Here is a 24,700-nt window from a genome sequence, read left to right as displayed (position 1 = left end):
TCTTTCTACATGATTGTTGCAGGGAAAACCTTTAATGACCTTTAATGACTTGCTGACTGGGGATCCAGCCTGGCTGCGAGTAAAGCAGAATGAGCATATGACACTTTTTCAGCAAGTTTAAGTTTTTTTCTCCTCCTCGCCCCCACCCACAACAAGCAAAATATCAGGAGGACTTCAGGAAGGTAAAAGGTACAAAAGCAGGTAAGCGCCTAGCTGCTCCAGGTTTGACTCTAATTATAAATTACCACTACAGTATTTGCTTTGTAAATATGCACTAATTTATTCACCACACCAACCTTCAAGGGAGAGTGGAAAGAAGCCTCACAAGAAAATTCAACAAAAGCCATCTAGATTAAATATATGACTTTTTTTATAAAAAGGTAAGAGATTATTGTGCCTGGCAACATTTTACCAAGAGAAAACTTGGAGAATGAAAGAACACCAATGTCAAAATAGGTGTCCCCCCGATAACATCTTCTGATGGTATTAAAGTCTTTTGATTAACATTTATTTCTCCTCCCCACAGTTAAGTGTCAATAGGAGTAAGAGGATGGTCTTGTGGCAGGGCTCTCCCAAAGACTTCTGTGATCTTGGGCAAATCTTAATTTTTCATAGATTTTTAAGGTCAGAAGAGAACCATTAGATCATTTACTGTGACCTCCCAAATAAACTCAAGTCTCAGAATTTCAGTCAGTCACCCCTGTATTGAAGCCAATAACTGGTATTTGAATGTATATCCCAGAAAGGTATCCAGTCTTGATTTGAAGACATGAAGAGATGAAGATTCCACCAACTTCTCTCTATAACTCAGGGTTTTTTTCCATTCCATAAGCAGAGATTTTCAAAAGCAGCCTGTGATTTTGAGTATCCAAGCTGAGCCCTCAAAACCTTAGGCAACCACAATAAGATGCCATTTACAAAAATTTAGTCCACAATGAAGAAGATACCAAAACATCCATCAGTATGTGGTTCTAGTGGCTCTGAAAACCTACATGAAGTTCACCCCTACACAAGCGCTCATGGCCTGCCCAGAATTTGGGAGGGATATGTGAATTCTTTCCCCTCACAAGCCCTGCTTTGTGAGTTTCTACCTTGTAAATGGCAGAAAAAAATGTATAAGTAAAAGATTTCAAAGGACATTTGCTAGTTTTCCTCCCTCTTCTGCTGAAATTGATCTTTATAACATTGTGACCACAAGGAACAGCATTTACCTGTGGCATACCATTCTTTAGAGGGAAAACACTGCTCAAACCTCTCACCGGTCTGATTAATGTTTTACTTAGGAGGACCTGTATTGCACCTCTAGGTGGGTTGGAAGTCAGTCCATAGCAGACTATAATTCTGTGGGTAGAAACAATAGATCAGGAAGTAGATTACAGCAGTTGCAGGCAAAAGAGCTCATAAATAACGGAGGACTTCAGGCACCCACAATTTAATTGAAAAGCCATCAAAATTGTGATACTTAACAAAACGAAGACACAAAGTTAAACACTGGAACCCTTAATTCAACATCCTTGTGCCTAAGTGTTCAGTGCATACGAGACCGGCAGTAAAAATTTCTAAGTGCCCAAGTGACTTAGAAGCCTAAGTCATGTGTTCAAAAGTGACTTAGGTATTTAGGAGCTAAGTCTCACTGATTTTCGGTGAGCCTAAGTGGCTAAATCACTTTTGAAAACGGAATTTAGGCTTCTTACTCTCTTAAGTTATCTTGAAAATTGTACTTTACACTTCCAGAAAAGATGCATTAAAAGGTACATATGCAAAAATTGCAGGCAGATTCATAATTTACAAATTCCCCTGTATACGATTTCCAGTCACTAACATCCTTAAGTAAGGCTTAAGTAAACCTCAATTTCATGCCTGAATAACAGCATGAAAATAAGTGGCTGGGTCAAGGCTATGGCCACGTATTTCAAAGCTGATGTGACTTTTTAATATAACTAGAAAAGCACAAATATCACACCTAAACTTAACAGAGTGGTCTACATATTTTAAAAAAGAAGCAGATAGGCCTCGCAGAAGTATTTATGAAAAGACAGAATTATTTACAGAAGCTGAACTGAAGTACCTAGTGCACATGAAAGTAGTTCCACATATTTGTACGTGCAATGCACAATTAACTTCCCAATGGTGAGAGGAGGAAGAATGGTCATCAGTTAATACACAAATCTGGGAGCCAGGAGACCTGGGTCCTATTCCCAGCTCTACCACAGATTTGCTTTGGGAAATAAGGATAATAATACAAGTACATTCCAAAAATGGAATTTCAGGAAAGCTTTATAAAATGGAGAGCTTTCTTTTAAAAAAAAATCATCTTCCAAACAAAGGGTAAACACAGGACCTGATGAGAGTATCATATAACATGGAAATCTGGATAGCTGGAATTCAGAAAAAATGCATTGTTTATCTGTGTATTTATTTACACTAGAAGAGCATTGTTATTTGTAAAGCACCTGGAGATCATCAGATGGAAGGTGCTAAAGAAATTCAGAGTGTGATTATTAATATGCACTCTTTGGAAACCCAACCATCTGCATTTCACGTAATAGTGCAAGTGAAAGGCTGGAATTCTAGAACTTCCTAGCTTTTTTTGTCCATATTGCAGAGATCTATTAAGACTGATCTCTCTTGAGCAGTCAAATTAATTTCCTCATATTTTTTCATTTTATTCTACATTGTAAGCAAGCAGTTAAGAGCTTCTTGATTTTAAACCATTCAGACAGCACAGTAATTTGAACAAAGAAAAACTTACTGTACACAACACACTTTTCTGATCTTTAAATAATTAACTTTCTCTTCTTGTTTAATTTTATTTAAATGTGCTTCTTGGCAAGCTTTCTACACCGGAACATTGGAAGGTTCATAAAGTCCCCTGAAGCCATCTAAAATGCAGAGGAATAGGCTTTTTCATCTTACTCTTCTCCACCATGCCTGGATGCACTGCCCCCTAGCGGTGCAGCAGAATATTTTACCACCCATGAGGATTAATTAGGAGAGCATTTTGAACAGAGTTTTAAAACTGGTCCTCTTGCATGAAAGGCAGGGCCGGTGCAAAGATATTTTACACCCTAGGCAAAACTTGCGCCCCCTCTCCTCCCCCCAGAGCATCGCTTATTATAAACTTTAAAAAAGGAATACTGCATAATGTGGCATTATTCATTAGAATTAATACAAGGGGGTCAGAGGAAATGCTCACAACGGTCTCTTCTGGACCGGGGGAACCTATGAGCAAGGACCCCCAGCTCGCAGGGTCTCTAAACGTTCCCAGGCTCTGAGTACTTTGCCCTCCGGGGGGGGGGATCCAGGGGCAAGGAGGGCAGAGCCGGGCTCTCCCAGGAAGCAGGTGAGGATCTCCCTGGGGATCAGGGCTGGCTCCCCGCATTGGCACAGTGCCACCGGGAGGGGTGTCGGTGTTTGGAAGTGGCACCTGCGCCAGCCCTTTCCTCTCTGTCACGCTGCGGGGTTTAGTTTCACTTTCCCTCGCCCCAGAAGGCAGCTGCGCCTGGCCCCAGGCACGTCACGTTGGAGGGCGAAGCTCACCTGAGCTCAGGACCACGTCCTTCCTCCCCCAATGGCTCCATCCCTCGGCTGCGCTAGTCACCATGCCCGGCGGGCTGTCTTCTCCTTGCTCTGCCGCAGGCTCCCACTGACGGTCCTGCCCGGCACCCCTCGCTGTGGGGGCAGGTTTGTTATGGAGGCCCCACCCTGCCCCGCTCAGCTGTGTCCTATGACGCCGGACACTTTTTGGTGCCCCCAAATCTTGGCGCCCTAGGCAGCTGCCTAGTTTGCCTAGTGGTTACACCGGCCCTGGAAAGGCTCCTAACTAAGCTGCTGCTAACTGTGCCAAAAAGGTGCTCAGAGGTTAAATTAAGCTCACCTGGAATTGGCACCGAACCAATACATGAATTTCATTTTGGATTATTTTAAAACCTGAGGTATAAGAAAAATGACTATTATTCTGGTTTATAAGGTGAGTCAGACAAAAGACAAGTTAAAATACTATTAAAATCTGAGAGATCTACATGTAGGATGGAAACTTCATGGAGAGAAAGGAAATCTCAGACCTTGGGTCAGCATACTTCAGTACAGCACAGTTTTATTTATGACTGCATTTTTCCATGCAAAGTGTATCCCAAAGCTACATTACAGAATTAATGGAAGACAGTATATGGTAAAAATTAAGATAAAAAAGTGATAACAGTATTCAAATACTTGGAGAGTAAAATTCATAATCATTTCCTCCTGAAACATTTGTGATATTCACTGTTACCCTAGATCGAGTGTTAGAGGATGACTTCACACCGACATATCCTGTAACACTTTATCTACATTCTGTGGAAAAACAGAACCTCATCACCTTTTCCTTTGTGCTTACCCGAAGAGAGAGGGTCTGCACAACTTGATATAAAAGGTTGAAAAGTTTGGGTTTTTTGTATTGTAATAAAGTTCTTTATTCGATGACACATCCCACTACTTCACAGTGAGCTCTCCATCGCTTATCACCCTGGCTTCTGCTCTTTGCCCAGAGTTGTATTTCACTGGTGATGCGATTTCTGTTCAGAAAGGGACAGGCTGTGATTTGGATTATGCCCCCAGGCAGGGAAGTGATATCTACTTGGTGATTAAGGTATATGCCAGACAAAAATCACAATTAATACATCTGTTCTTCTACTAAACAACAAAAGCTGGCATGAACACATTAATCACTGGCTACATTTTTTTTTTAGTTGAATTCAAAATTCTAGTTCTAATCTACCAGGCTAGGACCAGGTAACTCAGAGACAACCAATCTTTCCATGACCTGCCAAGGCTACTTCAGGGAGGCTGTTACTAGACAAGTCCAGATTTGGGGCATTGTGGGAAAAAGCATTGTCAGCAGCAAGGCAGCAGCTATAGAACATCTTCGCAAAGGAAACTGGACAGAGCTGGCACATGACATGTTTGGATCTTAATGCACCTCTCTGATAAGGATTTGGACCCAGACTCTCAAAGGCAGGTAAGGCAACTAATTTCCATTGATTTCAATGAGAGTTAGGTACCTAAATAACTTTGAGGAGCTGAGCTTGCTCCCCCTCTCAGAATCAGCTTCTCGGATGACAATCAGTCCTTGACAAGAAGGTTTGAGGGTCAAAGAGAAGATGAAATGAGAGACAGCACCATGAAAGTAGAAAGAGGCAACTAAAAAAAGAGAAGGAGAAAGAGTGACTTGAGGAAATGGAGAGAATATGTCCTTGCTATCTTATTCATGGTGGTTCAAAAGTGCTCTGCATAAGACAAGTGGGAGGAGGTGGAACAGAAATAAAACAGAAGAGGGTAGAAAGGCAGCTTGGAATGATGGAGTGAATAGCCAACTGTTCGATGAGAGGAGGCAGGGAGGTGAAAGTGGGACCATCTATTGATACATCTGCTGCATCACAAAGCAGCAAGACAAAGCAGCATATTTAGATCTTTCTAGATGATGAATTTATCCACTGCATTCCTTCCCCCCTTCCCCGACTTCAATTACAGTTGAATTAAAAAGAGGGTTGCATTGAGGTTTCAGTATTCTAACCCCCTCCTTTCTGCCAGAATTAAGGCAGAGAAAGCTGCATACCACACTGTGTCTGTAATAAATAAATGATGTGGGAAACATTGCCTTAGCCATTGTCATGTTGAAAAATATATTCCATACTGCAGGGATAATGAGGGTATAAAACATTAGCACTACATTTTTCTATACCATTCTGCATAATTAACTACACAGCTGTTCATTCATTCAGCCCCAACAACCAAATTAATTTGCAGTTGGTTAGCAGTGGATTCACTAGAGTAGACTCTGCACGTACTGCAGGACTAAGCAAAGCTATGAGGATGCCACACACCACATAAGGGACATGAGAAGCTGAATACTCAGAGAAGCACAAGGAGTAAACCCCTTTGCACGACAGCATTTGCAAACAACAGCTGAGAAGACTCACTATGTTACTGCCTGTCGGTGCAGACAACAGCTGTCTTGTAGCAAAGAGTGGGATAAGCATTTTCAGATGATGCTCACTGTATGTCAGTGTCATCTGATGGACTCACTATTCCCTCAGCCTTCAGTCAAGAGCGGTAGGGAGACAAAATGCTACAGTAAGCCACTGAACTTTACAAGTTTCTAATTACAGTAGCATCTAGAGGCCCTGACAATGATTGGGGTCCTACTGTGCTAGCCCCTTTACCAAACATTGTAAGAGACAGTCCCTTCTTCAAAAAGCTTACAATCTAACCAGACAAGACAAAGGGGGCAGAGGGGACATGGGTGCAGAAAGATTAATTGATTTGCCCAAGTTACACAGTAGGTCAAAGGTGAGCCAGGAATAAAACACAGATCTTCCTATTCCCAGTCCAATGCCCTAGCCCAGGGGTTCTCAAACAGGAGGTCGGGAGCCCTCAGGGGGTTGCAAGGTTATTACATGAGGGGGTTGTGAGCTGTTAGCCTCTACTCCAAACCCCGCTTTGCCTCCAGCATTTATAATGGTGTTAAATATATTAAAAAATGTTTTCAATTTATAAAGGGGGGTTGCACTCAGAGGCTTGCTATGTGAAAGGGGTCACCAGTCAGTGCTTCTATATTGTGATGCCAACTTTTCCCAACCTAGCGCTAAAAATTTCCCAAATCTGGTGAAAAATTCCCAGATAGTTTTTTATTTCAAAATCTAAAAGGAACGTAATGTGTGTGCTTTTAATAACTATATAATATATATTATATCCAAATTATTCTTATTCGTTCAAGGTATTTCACATTTATTATAATTTGTATACGTATAGACATGTTTTTCAATTTTAAACTTATGTTACTTATACAGTAAATAAAATATTTAACACGAGGAGTAGGATTGAAATTATAGAAAACAATGCATTTTACACAAATTTCACTATTTTAAAAACAAAAGTATTAATAAGTACAGCATGTGCCCTACAGTGTATTGTACATCAAAGTTACTTTGAAAAAATAAAAAGTAAACATATGATTATAAAATAAAATAAAAAAGCAAACAAAGAACAAAGAACATTCTTTTATATAATTTTCCTTATTATTATAATCTCTGAGTTTTATCCATTTTCTGACTCATGGTCTGAGTCTTCACTAGGAACATCATTACCATCATTAATATTTTTACTAGTTTTATCACAGTCATTTTTACTGTATATATTTTTTACAATGTAAATACAAGTGCTTAATAGTAATTACAAAATTAGAACATTTCTCTTGCTTTGCTTTCAAAGCTGATCTTATAACTACACTAGAATTGAGTGTTTTGGTTGTCATAGAGTTTCTTTTTTTGGTTTTTATGTCAGTTACCATGGAAAAAATTCATTCACATGCCACATTTGAATGCGGTAATGTGAAAACCTTTTTAGCCAGTTCAGATATATTTGCAAACATGAATTGACCTGAATAATCTAAATTCATTAACTTTCAATTTTTCTACAAGTTCCTCAGTCTCAGTTTGTGCCAAAACATTGCTAATTATAGCAGTACATTTATCTTTCTTTAATGTCACAGCCTCAGCAATTTTGGAATCAGGGAAACATTTTTAACTACTTCAATCAAGTGTTCTACAGATTGAATACTGACATTGTGTTCAGCAAAGTAACAGGCCATTCTAATCTCTGCATTTTTAACTTGCTTTTCAAATGTTTGTGCTTTTTTAATTTCACAATCTTGTTTATTAAACATATCATCAGTTTTCTTTGTATTAGATACTGTCTCCATCTTTTGTTTATGTTTTTTACCGTTAGTGTGCTTATCTAACTCACTAGTACCTGCCTGGATTTTTACATCACAACATTTGCAATAAGGTAAATAAGGTAAATACAAAGACTGGCTGCAGAAAGTAGAAAACAATTGTTTTCTACTTTCTGCAGCCAGTCTTTGTATTTACCTTCTTGAAGCCACGAGTCTTGAAAGGCTTTTTTGAAAGTAGATGGCTTCTCTTTTGGTGGAAGTTCACCCCGAGTCTAGAGTACTCTGTCGGGGGTGCTATCCCGTTGTTACGTTTCGACGTGGACGAATCTTTGTCTACTCCTGCAGTCCTCTTCCTCTTCTCACCAGCCTTACCAGTCTCTTTATTCATTTTTTATGTTAGATAAAAAATGGAAAGAGATCTCTGAAATAATGGAATGCGATAATGGAATATTATATATTATTACCTGACACAGTAGGCAAAGATATTTAATATTTGCCTGAAGGAAGGTGCTGTTTCAAATTTATGAACAGCCGAATGCTCTGGTTCACATTCTCTGTGCAACTGCAACAACGAAATACAAAATTTTAGAGATTTAATGACAGATCAAGAAACTATTCATAATCAGGAAGTATTGCAATATATTTAATTATTGGAAGAAACCTTACCTAGAAGATAAATTTGATAACCATCTCATTACCTGCCAGCCAGCTGTTGCTGAAGTTGGTTTGTTGTGAGTGCATGTGCGCACTTGTCACTTCACTTGTGCCGTCATGATATAGTACGTTGAAGCACCACCAATAGAAGAGCAGCACAGCCCAATTATGAAAATCACGTGACAAATATTCACCAATCAAAGAACACATTTTGAGAGAAATTTAAAAGTGCAAATATTTTACTTTTAATGAAAACTTCCCAGGATTTCTGAGATTTGGAAAGTCTTTTTATCAAATTTTACCAGGATTATTTAGATTTTGAATGAAAATTCCCAATTTCCCAAGTTGAAATATTTTACTCAAAAATTCCCAGATTTTGGGAAATTTCCCAGGATATAGAAGCACTGTCACCAGTACAAAAGTTTGAGAACCACTGCGCTACCTCTAGATTATATAGCCTTCTGTAAGCCATGAGCTCACCATTTCTCAGGAGTTTTATTACTATTCCATTCAGATTCTTATAACTTGTCCATCACCATGGCACCTTCTAAAAATGTGCTAAACAATCTGACTAGCATCTGTCATACGTGGTTCCTTCTTTACTCCTCCTGGAATGGAATAGAAAAAGGCACCTAAGAGAAAGTATTCATCAGTGCTCTTGACAGTGAAAGCTTGGGTTCCACAGTTGATGGACAGCAACACAACACAGCATAGTCCTACTCCCAGTTACCTAACACACTGTAGTTTAGCTAGTTTTTACTGTGAACTTATTGTTGGGGAAACATTCCAAAATGAAAGCCTTGGAGATTCAAGTTCTCAGTTTGGTCAGAGATTAGGTGCATCATTGGCAGTGCCAATACAAGATTTTCCATTCCATACATATGCCTTAGCCATGAGTTGCTGGAAAAATCACTAGGTCTCAGGAAGATAGTTGTAGCTCCATGCTCATCTCTGGCCTCCATTATGAGGCTTCCAAGAAAGATGCCAATTTAGTTGGGGTAGTAGTTTTTGTGATGTAGATAATGTATTAGAGCCTGGACTGAGACCATGAAAGAGCCAACAGAGGACAAGAATTTTCAGCTACGACTTGAGCTAGCTTTGAAGAAGTGACCTAGTAGTGGTGATAAAAAGCTGTATATTTCCAATAGCCAGAGCCAAGAAGCCCACAAAATATGGAACTCATTCAAGGCAAATACTAAATAGAGATGCTGCAGTTCCCCCACATCCTGTCCTATAATGAAACTTCAACAAACCTGTTCCTGTTAAAGGAATCAGCATCTTATATGAATAAATCTCAGTGAATCAAAAAATAAAATGGGATTATTAGTTTAAATAAATACTGTATCTTAAAAGTAATTATAGATTCAACAGCAATTTATTCCTGCTATGATTAAATTCTTCAACCAGAAACAGAAAACAAAAACAAAACATTAACCTAAAGAAATAACATTTCTGTGCCCCAAGGTTATACATTTAACAAGGCTCCGTTGTATTACACCCGTGCCTTTTAGCATCTGTATACTGTAGATAAGGGTCTATTCTTAACAATATAAAGCCTGTGTTAAGGATTTATACCTTAACTATTTTAAATGGTATCAAATTGGAAATGACAGTTGGGTACTCAGTCCACAACTTATCATTTGTTTCTTATGTTCTTTGACTACATATTTACCAAATTATAGTTAAAAAAAATAGCCATTTAAAAGTCATACAGATAATTAATCAAACAAAATTTCCACTTCTTGGATTACTTTATGGTGCAGTTATAGACCCAAAGACTCTCAGTTTTGAAAAATAATTGTTTTGCAAACAAGTGCTTCAAAGTGGATTAGACACTATGGATAATTTTAATAAAAAAACTGCCTATGACTTTATGTAAACTACTATCATGCATAGTAGTTACTTTTTTATATATTATAAATCAAAATATAATAGATTATGTTATATTATTTATATTGCAGTAACATCTAGAAGCCCCAGTCACAGGCCAAAATCCCATTGTGCTAGGCACTCTACAGACACAGAACAAAAAAGACAGTCCCTGCCCCGAGTAGTTTACAATAAGTAAGACTGCATTCACAGGTCCTGAACTTGCAGAGACTTATGTATTGTTTACCCTTACACACTATGAGTAGTCTCACTGAAGTCAAGCACGTGCTTAAGCCTTTGCAGCATCAGGGCTTCTATTGTATGGAACCACTGACATATGCAAAAATGAAGACTGCCAGAATAGTATGTTGTCCTCATTGCCTTTATCTTCTGCACATTTCAGCACATATTTGCCTATCTGAAGGTTCCCTAAAATAAAATCTTGCTCATGAACCAAGAATGGGCATGTTAAATGTCTGAGTGTAATTTAGCAGCCAAACATTTTAAATGCCTGAAAATAAAATTAAGTAAACGGAAATTGTGCTGCACCATCCATTGTAGCACCATCCATGGTAGAGTATTTATAACATGAACAAATCACACTGACTTCAATGAAATGTTGTTATGCAAATGTGGAAATCATATACAATTGTTGACCAAGTTCCAACTGCAGGGCCATGTTTGCAACTCAACTGTCTCCAAAATCATCTCATGAAAGCACAGGTGCAACTGAGGGCACAATTTGAGGAAAACTGAGTTGTACAAAAGTAAATGTGGGCAGCTTTCATTTACAGAATCTTTGTTAACTGGCAACAATGAACTAGCCAGAGAAAACTCAGTTTGACTTCAGATCCCAAGTAATTAGAAACACTTCATTTTTTCCCTCCTCAGAAAGTAAGCAAATCAGTAACTGGATTCCCCACTCCCACCCCTCAAGCCCATTCCTACAAAGTCACAATTCAGAGCAGAACTGCAATTTAAGATCATCTAATGCAAGTTAGTGTGGAATACGGCTGCCCACATATTAGGTTGAACTTCAAATGGAGAAAACATTACTCCACAGTCTACACTTGTTTTTTTTATTAGTTACCGCCAAGTTTCTTTTTATTAGTTTCCAGGAGGTTATATGTAGTTTTTCTCCTATAAAGCCCTAAATGGTTTGGAATCTAGCTAACTAACGGCTAGTCTACACTGGCAACGCAAAAGTGCTGCCGTGGCTTGTGTAGTCACAGCACTCTAAAAAAAAACAACACCTCCATGAGAGGCGCGGCTCCCAGCGCTGGTGTACTGTTTACACTGGCGCTTTACCGCGCTGAAACTTGCTGTGCTCAGGGTGGTGTTTCTTCACATCCCTAAGCAAGAAAGTTGCAGCGTGGTAAAGTGTCAGTGTAGATAAGCCCTAACTAGTTTGTCTCTGTGGGAGATACCACTGCAGTTAAAATCAGTAGATGGGCTTGAACTAAAAGCGCCATGACTTAAAAGGTGGCAGAGTAATTTCTGTGAGGGATCCTCCCGCCCGAATTTGTTGAAATACTGAGCACTTTGTAGGGTGTATCAGTTTTCCCAAGATTTTGCTAGAAAGTATTGTCTGAAGGACATGAGAGATGCCTGGAGGTTATTTTGCTGGGTGATACGTGGGAATTGAGACCAGTTTATAAAGGGCAAGATGTTATTTTGTAATGTAGTCCTACTTTTGTATATTTGTCTAAGTGCCTAGAGCTGTTGGGGATTGGCACTTTTCAGAAATGTGCCTAAACAATCAAGGTTCTCTCTGAAGAGGATATTAGCTATGATGTCTGAAGAGTTGCAGAGAGAGAGAGAGAGAGAGAGAGAGAGAGAGAGAGAGAAGAAGCAGCTGCCTCTCCTACGAAAGTGACCTTTCTGATCTGTCTTTCAGCCATGTCCCAGTGACAGCAGGTAGATTGGGTAAAATCATGCACTGCTCTGAGAATTGACAAATGTTGGGTTCATCATAAGACACTAAGAGGAATTAAACAGCATAGTTAACATCAAAAACGCAGGATATTTTGCTGTAGCAAGACATTAACTACATGATAATGCCACTGGGAACAATGGCAATTACATGGTGAGTGGTGTTAGCACTACCATATCATTACAGCCTGATAATTATGCAATTAAAACTTTATTAGTAATCATCATCATCTATTATTCATCATCTATAACAAGTTAAGTAGGGAAAAGCTGAATCCATATCAGAGATAGAGTGTTGTCTAGTGGTCTGACAACAGGATTGAAAGCCAGAAATTGGCCAGTTCCAACTGTGGCCATGCATGCTTCTGAGTTACTATGTAACTTTCAGCAGGTCACTGAACATCTCAATTATTCCATTTGTAAAATAGAGATAAAATTTACTTACCTATTTCCAAGAAGTGTTATGATGACTAAATAGTTTATGTCTGAAGACAAGTGCTAAGTCTGAGCATGAATTTCCTAGCTGTTTCTTATTTAAAATACACATCTACCCCGATATAACACGACCCGATATAACACGAATTCGGATATAACACGGTAAAGCAGTGCTCCGGGGGGACGGGGCTGCGCACTCCGGTGGATCAAAGCAAGTTCGATATAACACGGTTTCACCTATAACATGGTAATATTTTTTGGCTCCCCAGGACAGCGTTATATCGAGGTAGAGGTGTAGAATAATTGATCCTAAAATTTCAAATATAGATTTGCAAAGTTGCATCCATAAAATATATGCATGTATGCACATAGAGATTCTCATGCATCCAAAGTATACACAGGTATCTGCTTGTGCATAAATTGATCTATTTTGTGTACCAAACTGTGCACTTAGGGTAAATTTTGCTCAATGCCCTATGCCTGATTTAAGTCCCACATAGCCCTTAAGGTGGACCCTCTGTGGTGAATGGCACCCGTCCTTTAGTCTATGTGACAGGTATCCCACAAACACGCCTCCTTTGCCAGCACATGTTGGGCACCTCTGAAGTTCTGGCCCTTGATTAATTTAATATATTTTTGCATATATTTAAGTTAACATGACTAAAATGACCTGTGCCTCGTATCCCCAGGGATTTACTGCACTTTCATTAAAACTCTTTTGAATAAGAATTTTATGAACAATCATCTTAACTTGTCCTCAGTGATGAGTGTCAGTTATTTTAAGCTATGTTCAGAGAGGAAACCAAGGTGACCTCTGCCGATCTATCTTGCTTGCTCTCAGCCAAATAAGTAGATAAATGTATCACAGTTTCAATAAGATCAATAACTACTAAGTAAACAAACAATATACATAGCAGTAGACACAAATCTGACAACACAAATAAATCCTGGAGTTTCCTAGCTCTACTTACATGCTTCCATGATGATTTGTGCTTCTATTTCATCAGTGGAACTGGCTGGTACTGCTGATATAGCAGGGTTGTTAGCACTTTGACTACCAAGTGCCATTCTGTCACTAGCTTATTACTCAACTATTAAGACTTTGCAGCCAACTGAAATGTACGCATCCAATCCTACAATCTGACCCACATGGGTAGACTGAAGTTACCTACTGAAATTAACAGGGATTTGCATGGGTACAGGGGTCAGCCTGTATAGATCCAGATGCAAAATCCGGGTCTCTGGTTATTGTATTAATCCCACTCTAACTCTGCCTCAAACTGCTATATTCCTATCTGTCTGATCTGGAATACTTGATTCCATCTCCTGTCTCCTTCCCTTCTCCAAGCTTCTATTGCAACTACAATGGCACAGAGAACAGACACCAGTCACCACCACTGAGCCTCCCCAAGTCCCTTGATTCACTGGTAGAGAGAAAGTTAATAAGGGTATGTCTACATTACACATCCTACAAGCAACACAGCTGCAGCTATGATGCTGTAGCACTGTAGCATAGACACTTACTACAGCGATGGAAGGTGTTTTCCCCATCTCTATAGTAAATCCACCCCCTTCAAGAGGCAGTAGGTAGGTAGATGGAAGAAGTCTTCCACTGACCTAGTTGTGTCTATGGTGGGGAGCAGGTTGACGTAACTAAGTCAAGATGCAAAGTTTTTCCACAGGCCTGAGCAATGTAGGTAGTTTGACTTAAGTTTAGGTGTAGACCAAGCCTATGTGATGTGTGTGTGATAGGAAAGAGAGGAAGGGATAATGGCAAAGCAAGTTTCAAGAGAACAGAAAGAGGCTTTTCAATAGCCCAAGGAAAATAACACTAGTTAATATTTTTATAGATTTAAAAGTTTTTAAGGCCTGAAGCAATCAGTATGATCATCTAGTCTGGCACCTACATAGTACAGGTATAGAATTTCACCCAGCACACAGATGGCAGAGATCACCAAGTGGAGCTGTTACTGTCTTACATGGCTCTTTTTCCTAGCACGAGAGTTAGTTTTTAGTCTTGGAAGGGAATGCAGTGGCATTGGTTATCTGATGCAGGTTCTTTCGAGTAGCTGTGACAAGCAGCAAGGGAGCTTCCTCTTTGCCTGAATCTCTTTATCAAGAGCCATTTCTTGAGGCAGAGTTGCTCCCTGAGAACTAGGCTCTTGTGTTTGCACCAAGATCTCTGAAAGAGAAGATTGCCTGACCACCTCTGCTCCAGGGCTGGTGTATGTGTGTAAGGCAAGGTCTACACTACAGAGTTAGGTCAACGTAAGGCAGCTTATGTCAAACTAACTTTGTAAGCATTTACTCTAAAATTTAGCTCCCACCGATGTAACTTGCCCACTACACCGACTTAATAACTCTACCTCCATGAGAGGGGTAGCACTTAGTTCAATGTAGTTAGGTCAACGCAGTGTCAGTGTAGACACTGCCTTGCTTACATTAGCTAACTGTTGCTGGCTTTCAGAAGCCATCCCATGAAGCCCTACACTGACAGTTTAATCAATGAAAGCGCTTCTGATGAGGACACTGACACAAGGAGTGCAATGTGGATATGCAAAAGCAATTTAATTACTGTGGTGGCTGTACGTCAATGTAACTTCATTTTGCAGAGTAGACTTGCCCTAAATTAAACAAGTTACACAAAGCATACGCCCAGGCCATGTCAGCGATTTCTCCTCCAACGGATAGCTGACCTGCAAGGCCATGACACCTGCTACTTCTCAGCAGAGGGACAACATTGTCTGGTGGCCTGCTAAGTGGGACAGATCTGCACTAAAGATTCAGAATACACTGATCAGAGTTAATCACACTTAGCTCCTAATGATCACAGTTGGGTCCTAAGTAAAGGAATTCTCTAAATAGTGTCTGGAGTCAGATTTTAGTGAAGGTAAAGGGTGTAGGGAAATGGTCCGAAGGTCTTTATCGAAAAAAAATGAAACTAATAAAAAAAACAACCGAAAGTGTTCCTTTTAAAGTAACTTGTAAGTAAATTAAAAAAATCAGGGGAGGCTTTCAGGGAAGGGATGGAACTAGCGTACAAAGCAAAAGAGACTGGCACCCCTTAAGGGCACAAAAGTAACATGAAACAACATGCTATTAATTGGAAATGAGGTTGATTGCCTAGATGTAATTATCTGGGCCAGAGGACTCAAGCCTGGAGGTTGATACCCTCATCTTTGTGGCTTCCATTTTGTGTAATTAGCATAATTTTACTGTGGGTCTGATTCTGATCTCTTTTACATTGTTGCAAAACAGGATGAATTCAACTAAATCCATAGTATTCAAGATCAAAAACAGACCCTGTACATGAGCTGCACTAAGAAACAACAACAAAGAGCTGTTTTGCTATGCAGCTTATAGAGACTTCATTAAGCTAAAAGCCACATTTTCAGTAGCCTTGTTTTAGATCTAGCATTCTACAGGGCTTTGGGGAAAACCCTGCGACTCTACTGTAATAGCAGCCACAGTGCTACAATAACTTTATCTACAGCATCCCAAGAATAAGTCCCATAAAGAGAACAATAGAAGTGGGGGATTGTTCTAGCCAGGAAGACAATTTAAGAGAGAGACAAATACTGGACTCACTCAGGAAATAATACGACAGCATCAATTCCCATTAGAACATACATATCTTGCAGAGATGAATGGCTTTTCCTCATAATCAAAAGTCTCTATGAATTTTTTCCACATCTCTTTTATTATGTATTTGTTCTGATGCAAATAGAAGTGTAAAGAGCACACACACAAAAATCTTTACTAAAAGATGCATTTTACATAGGAACACACTGAGGCAGGTCATCAGTTTGTGTAATCGGATGTAGTTCCATTGAAAGTCAATGGAGATATATCAATTTATACCAGCTATCTTGAAATAACTATATAGAGAAAGTACAACTGTTCAATTTTCTATTATGCTATGGTTCATCGTTTATCAATTTTCTTGTTTTTTGCACACAGTTCGGAACATGAACCTTTCAAGAGAAACGGGATTTATTCTAAATGCTATTCTTATTCTCTTTGGACCCTTAGGTAGTTTTGTAATCTGAATACATGCTACAATCTGAGTATATTCACTTATTAACTCCTGTTTACAGAAAAGCAGATTTATGTCCAAATCACAAAGTTCAGTTCCAGTTTCAAACCACTGCTCCAAGCTCCTATTTCAGATGCATTCCAGAAACATAAGTTGATTGTTAAATCAACAGCCAACTCTTTCTAAGGCTACTTCTAAGCATTTTCCTCATGGGGTGCTTCATCCTGGTTTTAAAAGGCAAACTATCTTGTAAATCCATTGCATGAAAGCAGATGGAAAGGCCTGATTTCTTCTCACACTAGTTTTATGATGATATAATTCCACTGGTTTCAGTATAGTTACACCTCATTTACATGTGTTCAGAGCAGAATCAGGCCTAAAGCAATTATCTTAAATAACAGCATTATCTGAAGCATGTTTAATGTTTATGTTGAAAGTGCAGGGTCCCAAAGGGTAATTTTGAAAGAGTCTTGTCTGATAGATAAATTTACTCAGAGAGTATTTATCACTGGTTCACAATCAAGCTGGAAGGGCATATAAAGTGGGGTCCCATAGGGATCTGTCCTGGATCTGGTTCTATTCAATGTATCTTCATAAATGATCTGGATAATGGCATAGATCAGGGGTTCTCAAATTTGGTTCACAGCTTGTTCAGGATAAGCTCCTGGCAGGCCGTGAGATGCTTTGTTTGTCCGCAGGTACGTCCGCCCGCAGCTCCCATTGGCCGGGAACGGTGAACCGCAGCCACTGGGAGCTGCGAGCAGCCCTACCTGAGGACGCTCAGGTAAACAAAGCATCTTGCGGCCTGAACAAGCCGTGAACCAAGTTTGGGAACTCCTGGCATAGATAATACCAAGCTGGGAGGGGTTGCTAGCATTTTGGAGGACAGGGTTAGAATTCAAAATGATCTTGACAATCTGGACAAATGGTCTGAAATAAATCAGATGAAATTTAATACGGACAAATGCAATGTACTCCACTTGGGAAGGAACAAGTACTTGCACAAATACATAATGGGAAATGACTGCCTAGGAAGGAGTACTGCAGAAAAGCTTTGGAGGATTATAGTGGATCACAAACTAAACATGAGTTAGTTTGTAATCCACTAGAACATGTAATACTGTTGCAAAAAAAGCAAACATTATTCTGGGACATATTAGAAGAAGTGCTGTAAGCAAGATATGAGAAGTAATTCTTCCACTCTACTCGGCACTGATAAATCTTCACCTGCAGTACTGCATCCAGTGTGGGCACCACACTTTGGGAAAGATGTGGAGAAATTGGAGAATATCCAGTGGAGAGCAAAAAAAATTATTAAAGGTTTACAAAATATGATCTACAAGGAAATATGGCAAAAAAATGGGTTTGTTTAGTCTGGAGAAGAGAAGACAGAGGGGGACAAGGTAACAGTCTTCATGTACGTACAACAGGGGTGGGCAAACTTTTTGGCCTGAGAGCCACATCAGGGTTGCAAAACTGTATGGAGGGCCAGGTAGGGAAGGCTGTGCCTCCCCAAACAGCCTGGCCCTCACCCCCTATCTGCCCCCTCCCATTTCCCACCCCCTGACTTCCCCCATCAGAACTCCCAACCCATCCAACCCCCCCTGCTCCTTGTCCCCTGACCCAGGGCTGGCTCTGGCTTTTTTGCCGCCCCAGGCAAAAAAGCTTCCGGCCGCGCACGCCCCCCCCCCCCCAGCGCGGCAGGGGAGGGCGGCCGGAGCCCCGGGGGGAGGGCAGTGAGCCCCGGCCGGGGCTCCGCTTTCCCCGGCGGCCGGGGGGAGGGCGGCCGGAGCCCTGGGAGGAGGGCGGAGTGCCCGGCCGGGGCTCTGCTCTCCCCGGCGGCCAGCCCCAGCTGGGGGGAGGGCAGAGTGCCTGGCCGGTGCTCCGCTCTCCCTGGTGGCCAGCCTCGGCCGGGGGGGAGGGCGGAGTGCCCAGCCGGGGCTCCGCTCTCCCCGGGGGCTAGAGCGCCCCAAGCACAAGCTTGGTGGGCTGGTGCCTGGAGCCGGCCCTGCCCTGACCACCCCCTCCCGGGACCCTCCGCCCCTAACCGCCCCGAGGGACTCCCATGCCTATCCAACTGCCCCCTGCTCCCTGTCCCTTGACTGCCCCTCGGGACCTCCTGCCTCTTTTCCAAACCCCCCCCCCCCACTCCCTGCCCCCTTACCATGCTGCTCAGAGCACCAGTACTGGCAGCCACGCCGCCCGGCTGGAGCCAGCCACGCCGCTGTGCAGTCTAGAGCACCGGGGCAGGCCAGCGGCTCTTGCCACCGCACTGCCCAGCAGGAGCTCGCAGCCCTGCCGCCCAGAGCACTGGTGGCACGGTGAGCTGAGGCTGTGGGGGCCGGGGCACGGGGGGGAGGGGGTCGGGGGCTAGCCTCCCCGGCCGGGAGCTCAAGGGCCGGGCAGGACGGTCCCGCAGGCCATAGTTTGCCCACCTCTGACGTACAATGTTGCGATAAAGAGGAGAGTGATATATTGTTCTTCTTATCCATTGAGGACAGGATAAGAAGTAATGGCTTAAGAAGGGCTTAAATTGCAGCAGGGGAGATTTAGGTTAGACTTTAGGAAAAACCTTAAGTCCTAGCTAACCATAAGGGTAGTTAAGCACTGGAACAAATTACCTAGGGAGGTTGTGGAATCTCCATCATTGGAGGTTTTTAAGAACAGGTTGGACAAACACCTGTCAGGGATGTCCTACTGCGGTCCTCTCCAGTCCAACATGTCTATGATTATACTGAATTACAGTTAGCAAACTAGACACATACATTACATGGGCCAACTGTATATAACAGAAAGACAACATGTGGTTAGGACCATCTAAATAATTGATTTTTCAATTCAGTGGCTACATCGAAAAATCTAAAAAAAAAAAAAAAAAGGGGGGGGGGGGGCAAACCAAAACTGAAATTTTGGGGGGTTTAATCTCTTTTCATTATCTTTTCAAGCAGAAGGGTGCACTTTTAAATATATATATATAATTAAGGGCTCGTCTTACATGACAAGTTACTGTGTGGTAAGCTAGGGTGTGACTCTACAGTACGCAAGCTTGCCACACAGTAATGTCCCAGATGGACACTGCTATAGCACAGTGAAAATCCCGGAGTGTGGGAGTGCTGATACACTGCAGATTCACACCCTGGCTTGCCACACTATAACTGGCTGTATAAACAAGCCCTGAGTTGCCCAATGAGACTTAAAATGTTTTGTTTCGAAAGTGTCCAAACAAACAATTTTGACTTTTTTTTTAAATTTTTTCCAAAACATTGCTGGCAAAACATGATTTGCCAATTTCAACCCGAATTTGCAAATAGTTTCTTCATTTTTCTGAGAGTAAATAAATCAAGCAAAAAAATTCACACAGCTCTAATCCCATTTTTCATTTAGTTGTATTCTCTCATCAAGGTGTTGTGCAAAGATTAAAAAGAAAAATTACCCATCCCACAAGTAGGGAGTTTTAAATGGCAATTCCAAATTAACTGTCAAAGCCCTTAAAGGGCCAACCCTGAAAGATTCTGAGTGCCCTCCACTCCCACTAGGGTCCGTGGGAACCAAGGCCACTCTGCAGAAGATGGCCAGATCAGGCTCACATTCTTCAGTTTTCACATTCAGAGGTGCTAGTTATCACATACCTGGTGTGAGGTAAAGAGGTACTATTTACCCTTATGCAATAGGTACAGTATTGGAGCAAGAGGTTGGGGCAGACTGTTCTTTAGCCACTGGAACAAATATTGGGTGGTGCAGGGCTACTCCACTCTATGGGAAACCTGGGCAGATTAAGAAGACACAGACTCCTCCAACCAGCACAGCCAGCCTACTTCACAAGTGGGTGTGGAGCCAGGCCAGACCATAGATCTTGCCTTCTTCTGACTCCTTTTGGGGTGCCATGCACCTGTGAGGCCATATATAAGGTGCAAGCCCTGCATTCCCCTGAGTTCAAGGACTGCAATTGTGGCTTCCCCTTGCATGAGCTACATAAGATGAGGAATACTCCATAGAGATTTTTAGGTGAAATTAAAAATTAATGGAGATATCCCATCTCCTAGAACTGGAAGGGACCTTGAAAGGTCATCGAGTCCAGCCCCCTGCCTTCACTAGCAGGACCAAGTACTGATTTTGCCCCACATCCCCAAGTGGCCCCCTCAAGGATTGAACTCACAACCCTGGGTTTAGCAGGCCAATGCTCAAACCACTAAGTTATCCCTCCCCCGGTGGTTAGAGTTTGCAACAATCTGGGTTCCATACCTGTCCCTAATGAAGATACTATATTCTCTGGTTGCAGATTTCTGCAACCAAAGTCCTCAGGCTGTGTCAGAAATTCACATTTCTTGACATTTTATGTTTCCTTCCCTCATTGTTTGTGTTGACTATCAAGTTATCTAGTAAGGTTCAGGAAAATGTCTCCAGCTAGAGATTAAAAATAGCATTGTTCCTACATTATCAGCAGGGGTCCTAATTTTCCATGATAAAAAAACAAAATTCTCTGATAAAAAAAAACAACCATAAAAATCCATGTTTTTCTGCAATTGCAATGAAATGCTGAACTTTAGTTTCCCTAGCCATCATATATATAATATATATATAGATATCAGTTGAACAGTGTTTTATTGATACATTTACCATTTTTAAGCAAGTTCAAAGCCTATCAGTTCCATCAATCATAATAATAAAATAAAATTAATAGAATTGCAATTTCCATTTCTTACATGTACCAAATAATTCTATGTCTGTATTCTATATTTTCGGGGGGGGGGGGGATTTAAATGCACAAAAAATAAAGCAAAAATTGCTTTTATATTAACATTATTCACTTTGAGTTAGTCTTGGAAGCCGAAGTGAAATTTGAGATGCATTAAAACATGAATTCCTATACCGTTGAGTAACCTCTATATGCCGGAAGCAGATTACTGGAGGATGTTTAGCTATGTAAATTTAAAGCACATTCAAAAATCAACCACAAGAGAGGGAGGTTGCGCACATTGAATAAGTGACTCTGATACTTTCAGTAAAATTTTGTTAATATATGTGTTTATTTTTTCACAAAGTGTAAAAACTAAAGATTCTCTATAAAAAACACAAATTCCATGTTTTCCCATGACAAATGGATTTCTGGGGTCCCTGATTATCAGTAATACAGGAAACACTTCTATATTTAAAATGCATGTGATCTATGCACATGACATGAGTATTCTGTTGAAAACTCATCTTGGTGAATGGAACAGCAGGGTGTACAAAGCATATGTAGAAACACAGGACAAACATATTTCCATGACTTTGAATGTACAATATGTGGCTTGTTATTCAGTACCAAAGCACTTAAATGAAAGATTTTCCAATAGGAAGTAGATTTTTTTTTAAATACACACATAAATACACACATTAAAGTGCACCCATCACTTCAACTGGATATTTGACAGTTCACCTGGAAAAAAACCCAGCACTTCAGCAGAAAACAGCATGGAAAATTAATAATCCTGCATCTGTCGCTGGTGCCTTTAAAAGGGAAAATATTGACCATGATAAATGGGGTTGTACTGGTGTAACAGAGAATTTAACTGGTTCCGTATCTGTGTCTGAAACCCTAAAAAAGTCTCTGTATGCACATGTCAGAGTGTGCACGTGCACGTGCGCAAGAGACAAAGTTGACATACTCATTGGTAAATCTTGATTAAATGAAAAATTATTTTAAAAGTTACATTTGAAATACTACAAGTTTCCAAACATCAGAAGATGCAACACAACCTGGACAGGCTCCAAGTTACAACCAGAAAGATACACCGCACCTACAGATAATTTACTAACCTAAATACAGAGCTGAACTGCAAAAGCTACTAGCAATTAAAATAATGACTACATTAAGTACCCTTAACTTTGGTGCAAAACTTCTAAGGTTAAAAAACGGAGGAGGAGGAGAATTGGGTCCTGACGCCAACTTACAATTAGAATTCTGTTTTTCTTTCAAATGTGGCCTCAGAAAGATACCTTATCCTTTAATGTTGGTTATTTCCACTTCACAAATCGTTAATCCCCTTTCAAGTTCTTCTTCACTCAACCACAGTCCATAAAAAAGATGCAAGTCTGGGCAACCTTATATCTGGCACAGATTCAGCAATTCAACCCATTAGGAAACCTCAAAAGATAAAAGAAAGCAAGAAGCAGTCCTACTTTGGTCAGCACGGAACAAGGACTATAGGAAAAGGTTGAGTACTTACCTCCACAAAGAACTCTCCAGCACCTTCCCCATGTCAGTATGGTAATACTTGGTAAGGATCAGAATCACCTACACAGAGAGAGAATAAAAATAAATACAGATATATGAGCTAAAATAAAAACAATAGAGCATTTTCAGAGCTGTTCTGATCTGGATATTAATAGACTAGTTTCCTGAACCGTTGGAGAGAGCAGGCCTTGTGGGGTTGGAACATGGGGCAGTTGTAAATCTTCTGTAAACATCTCCATTTTGCAAAACTTTCCTGTTTTATTTTTTGGGGGGGGGGATAGAGGGGAGAGACGGAAATTATCACAAATTCCCCTCAGCTCCCAAACCACAAGGTCCAATCAGTTTGAATGACTTTCACAGCAGGAAGAGCTGAGTTAGTCCCCAGTCCTAATTTACAATGCAGCTGTCTTGGCTTCTATGGACATGAATTTATCTTATCCAAACTGTTAAACAATGTTACTGGATCTCATCCAGAAAGAGGCGCTTTGGTCTTCTGTGCAAGACCGAAAACAAGCACTGAAATATGTCATCTTACTAGTTTTCTAGAAGAGGTGGCTGTTTTCCAAGAGAGCACCGTGCTGTCTGTGTTACTCACCCATGTTACCAAAACTCAAAAAAAATTTAACACATAGATTAAATCCCATTGAAAAATAAGGTTCTCAGTCTAGAGAGAAAACCCAGTAACAAGAAATATGTTTTGTTATCTGACAATCTATTTGCAAAGTAAGATAAACTCATTAGCCAAGTAGGCTGAAGTGCTAGTCCACAACTCTTGCATGGTGCTGGCTGTTACATTTTAGATTTAGATCACTTAAATAAAATTTCCTTTCACTCACTGCCAGTCCATATTAGTTCGTCTTACACCAGTTACCATGGCAACTCTACAGAGGTAAAATTGGAAGAACCTCTGGTTCCTTGCACAGCTGTTAGCTTGGTTAATGCGGGGTCAACATCAGTCATCTCCAACAGTTTGGAGCATGCTTTTATATAACTATCTCTAGCTTTGTTCCTAACCAACAAATCTTTTGCAAACAGAAATTTTAGCCATTCGGTTTGATTATCAAAGTAATTAGTACATTGGTACAGCATTTATGCAACATTTCAGAATGTAGGTTGCTGTGCCCTGGAGATTATGAATGAAGACACTACAATTCCAGGCCATTTGCATTATTTATATAGTGCCATAGATGTACAGGCACTATGCAAAATTGAGACAGTTTGGATCTCACTCCCTGTGGTGTAATACTACTGAATTCAATAGAGTTACTTTTGGATTTATACTGATGCAAAAAACTGCAAAATCAGATCTTAATTCGCTAAAATATATTAAAGATTTCACATTGTTTAAAGACAGCACAATCTAAAGGCCATTGTGTTCTATTGCATTTTGTTGGTGTTTGGTATAGAAACATAAAAGCTAGGAGGCATCTTAAAAAAGAGTGTTTAATTTAAAAAAAAAACACCACAAATTGTTTAGTTCTAATAGGTACAACATGACTTATAAAATCAAGAGAAAGAATCATGACCCAAGACTTCTCAGGAAACTAACGATTAAGAGAGTGATCTATTGCACAAACTCCTGGCTCCAGCTCCAGGCATGTTCCAATCACATCAGCTGTTTATTCTGTTGCTAGTATCTTACTACAGGTTTGCTGCCAATTCAGTCTGGGTAGGGAGAAGGAGGAAACTTCACTATCAGATACAAGCGCCCATTGGCTCAGCTTATTAAGGGAGACTGTTTGAGCAAGCCTCTCTTCAACCAATAGGTGTTTGTTCAGATCACAGAAATCTAACCCAGAGGATTTTTTTGAACCTTGAGAATATAATTTTGGCCCATCAGACCAGA

General features: G+C 40.5%; 1 protein-coding gene across 3 annotated transcripts in view; it reads right to left on the bottom strand.

The window, feature by feature from the left end:
• Positions 1–24,700, bottom strand: part of SORCS2 (sortilin related VPS10 domain containing receptor 2) — an 803,333-nt gene that overhangs the window by 522,307 nt on the left and 256,326 nt on the right. For all 3 annotated transcript variants that reach the window (XM_042855503.2, XM_042855502.2, XM_065597099.1), the window contains exon 2: positions 22,847–22,914. In XM_042855503.2, the coding sequence (XP_042711437.2) occupies positions 22,847–22,914 (68 nt within the window). The remainder of the gene's footprint in view (positions 1–22,846; positions 22,915–24,700) is intronic.

Source organism: Chrysemys picta, chromosome 5 (assembly GCF_011386835.1).
Source record: "Chrysemys picta bellii isolate R12L10 chromosome 5, ASM1138683v2, whole genome shotgun sequence".
In the NCBI taxonomy this organism is placed as follows: Eukaryota; Metazoa; Chordata; order Testudines; family Emydidae; genus Chrysemys; species Chrysemys picta.
The sequence above is the reverse complement of the archived record's forward strand: the minus strand, read 5'-3'. Positions and strand labels throughout refer to the sequence as shown.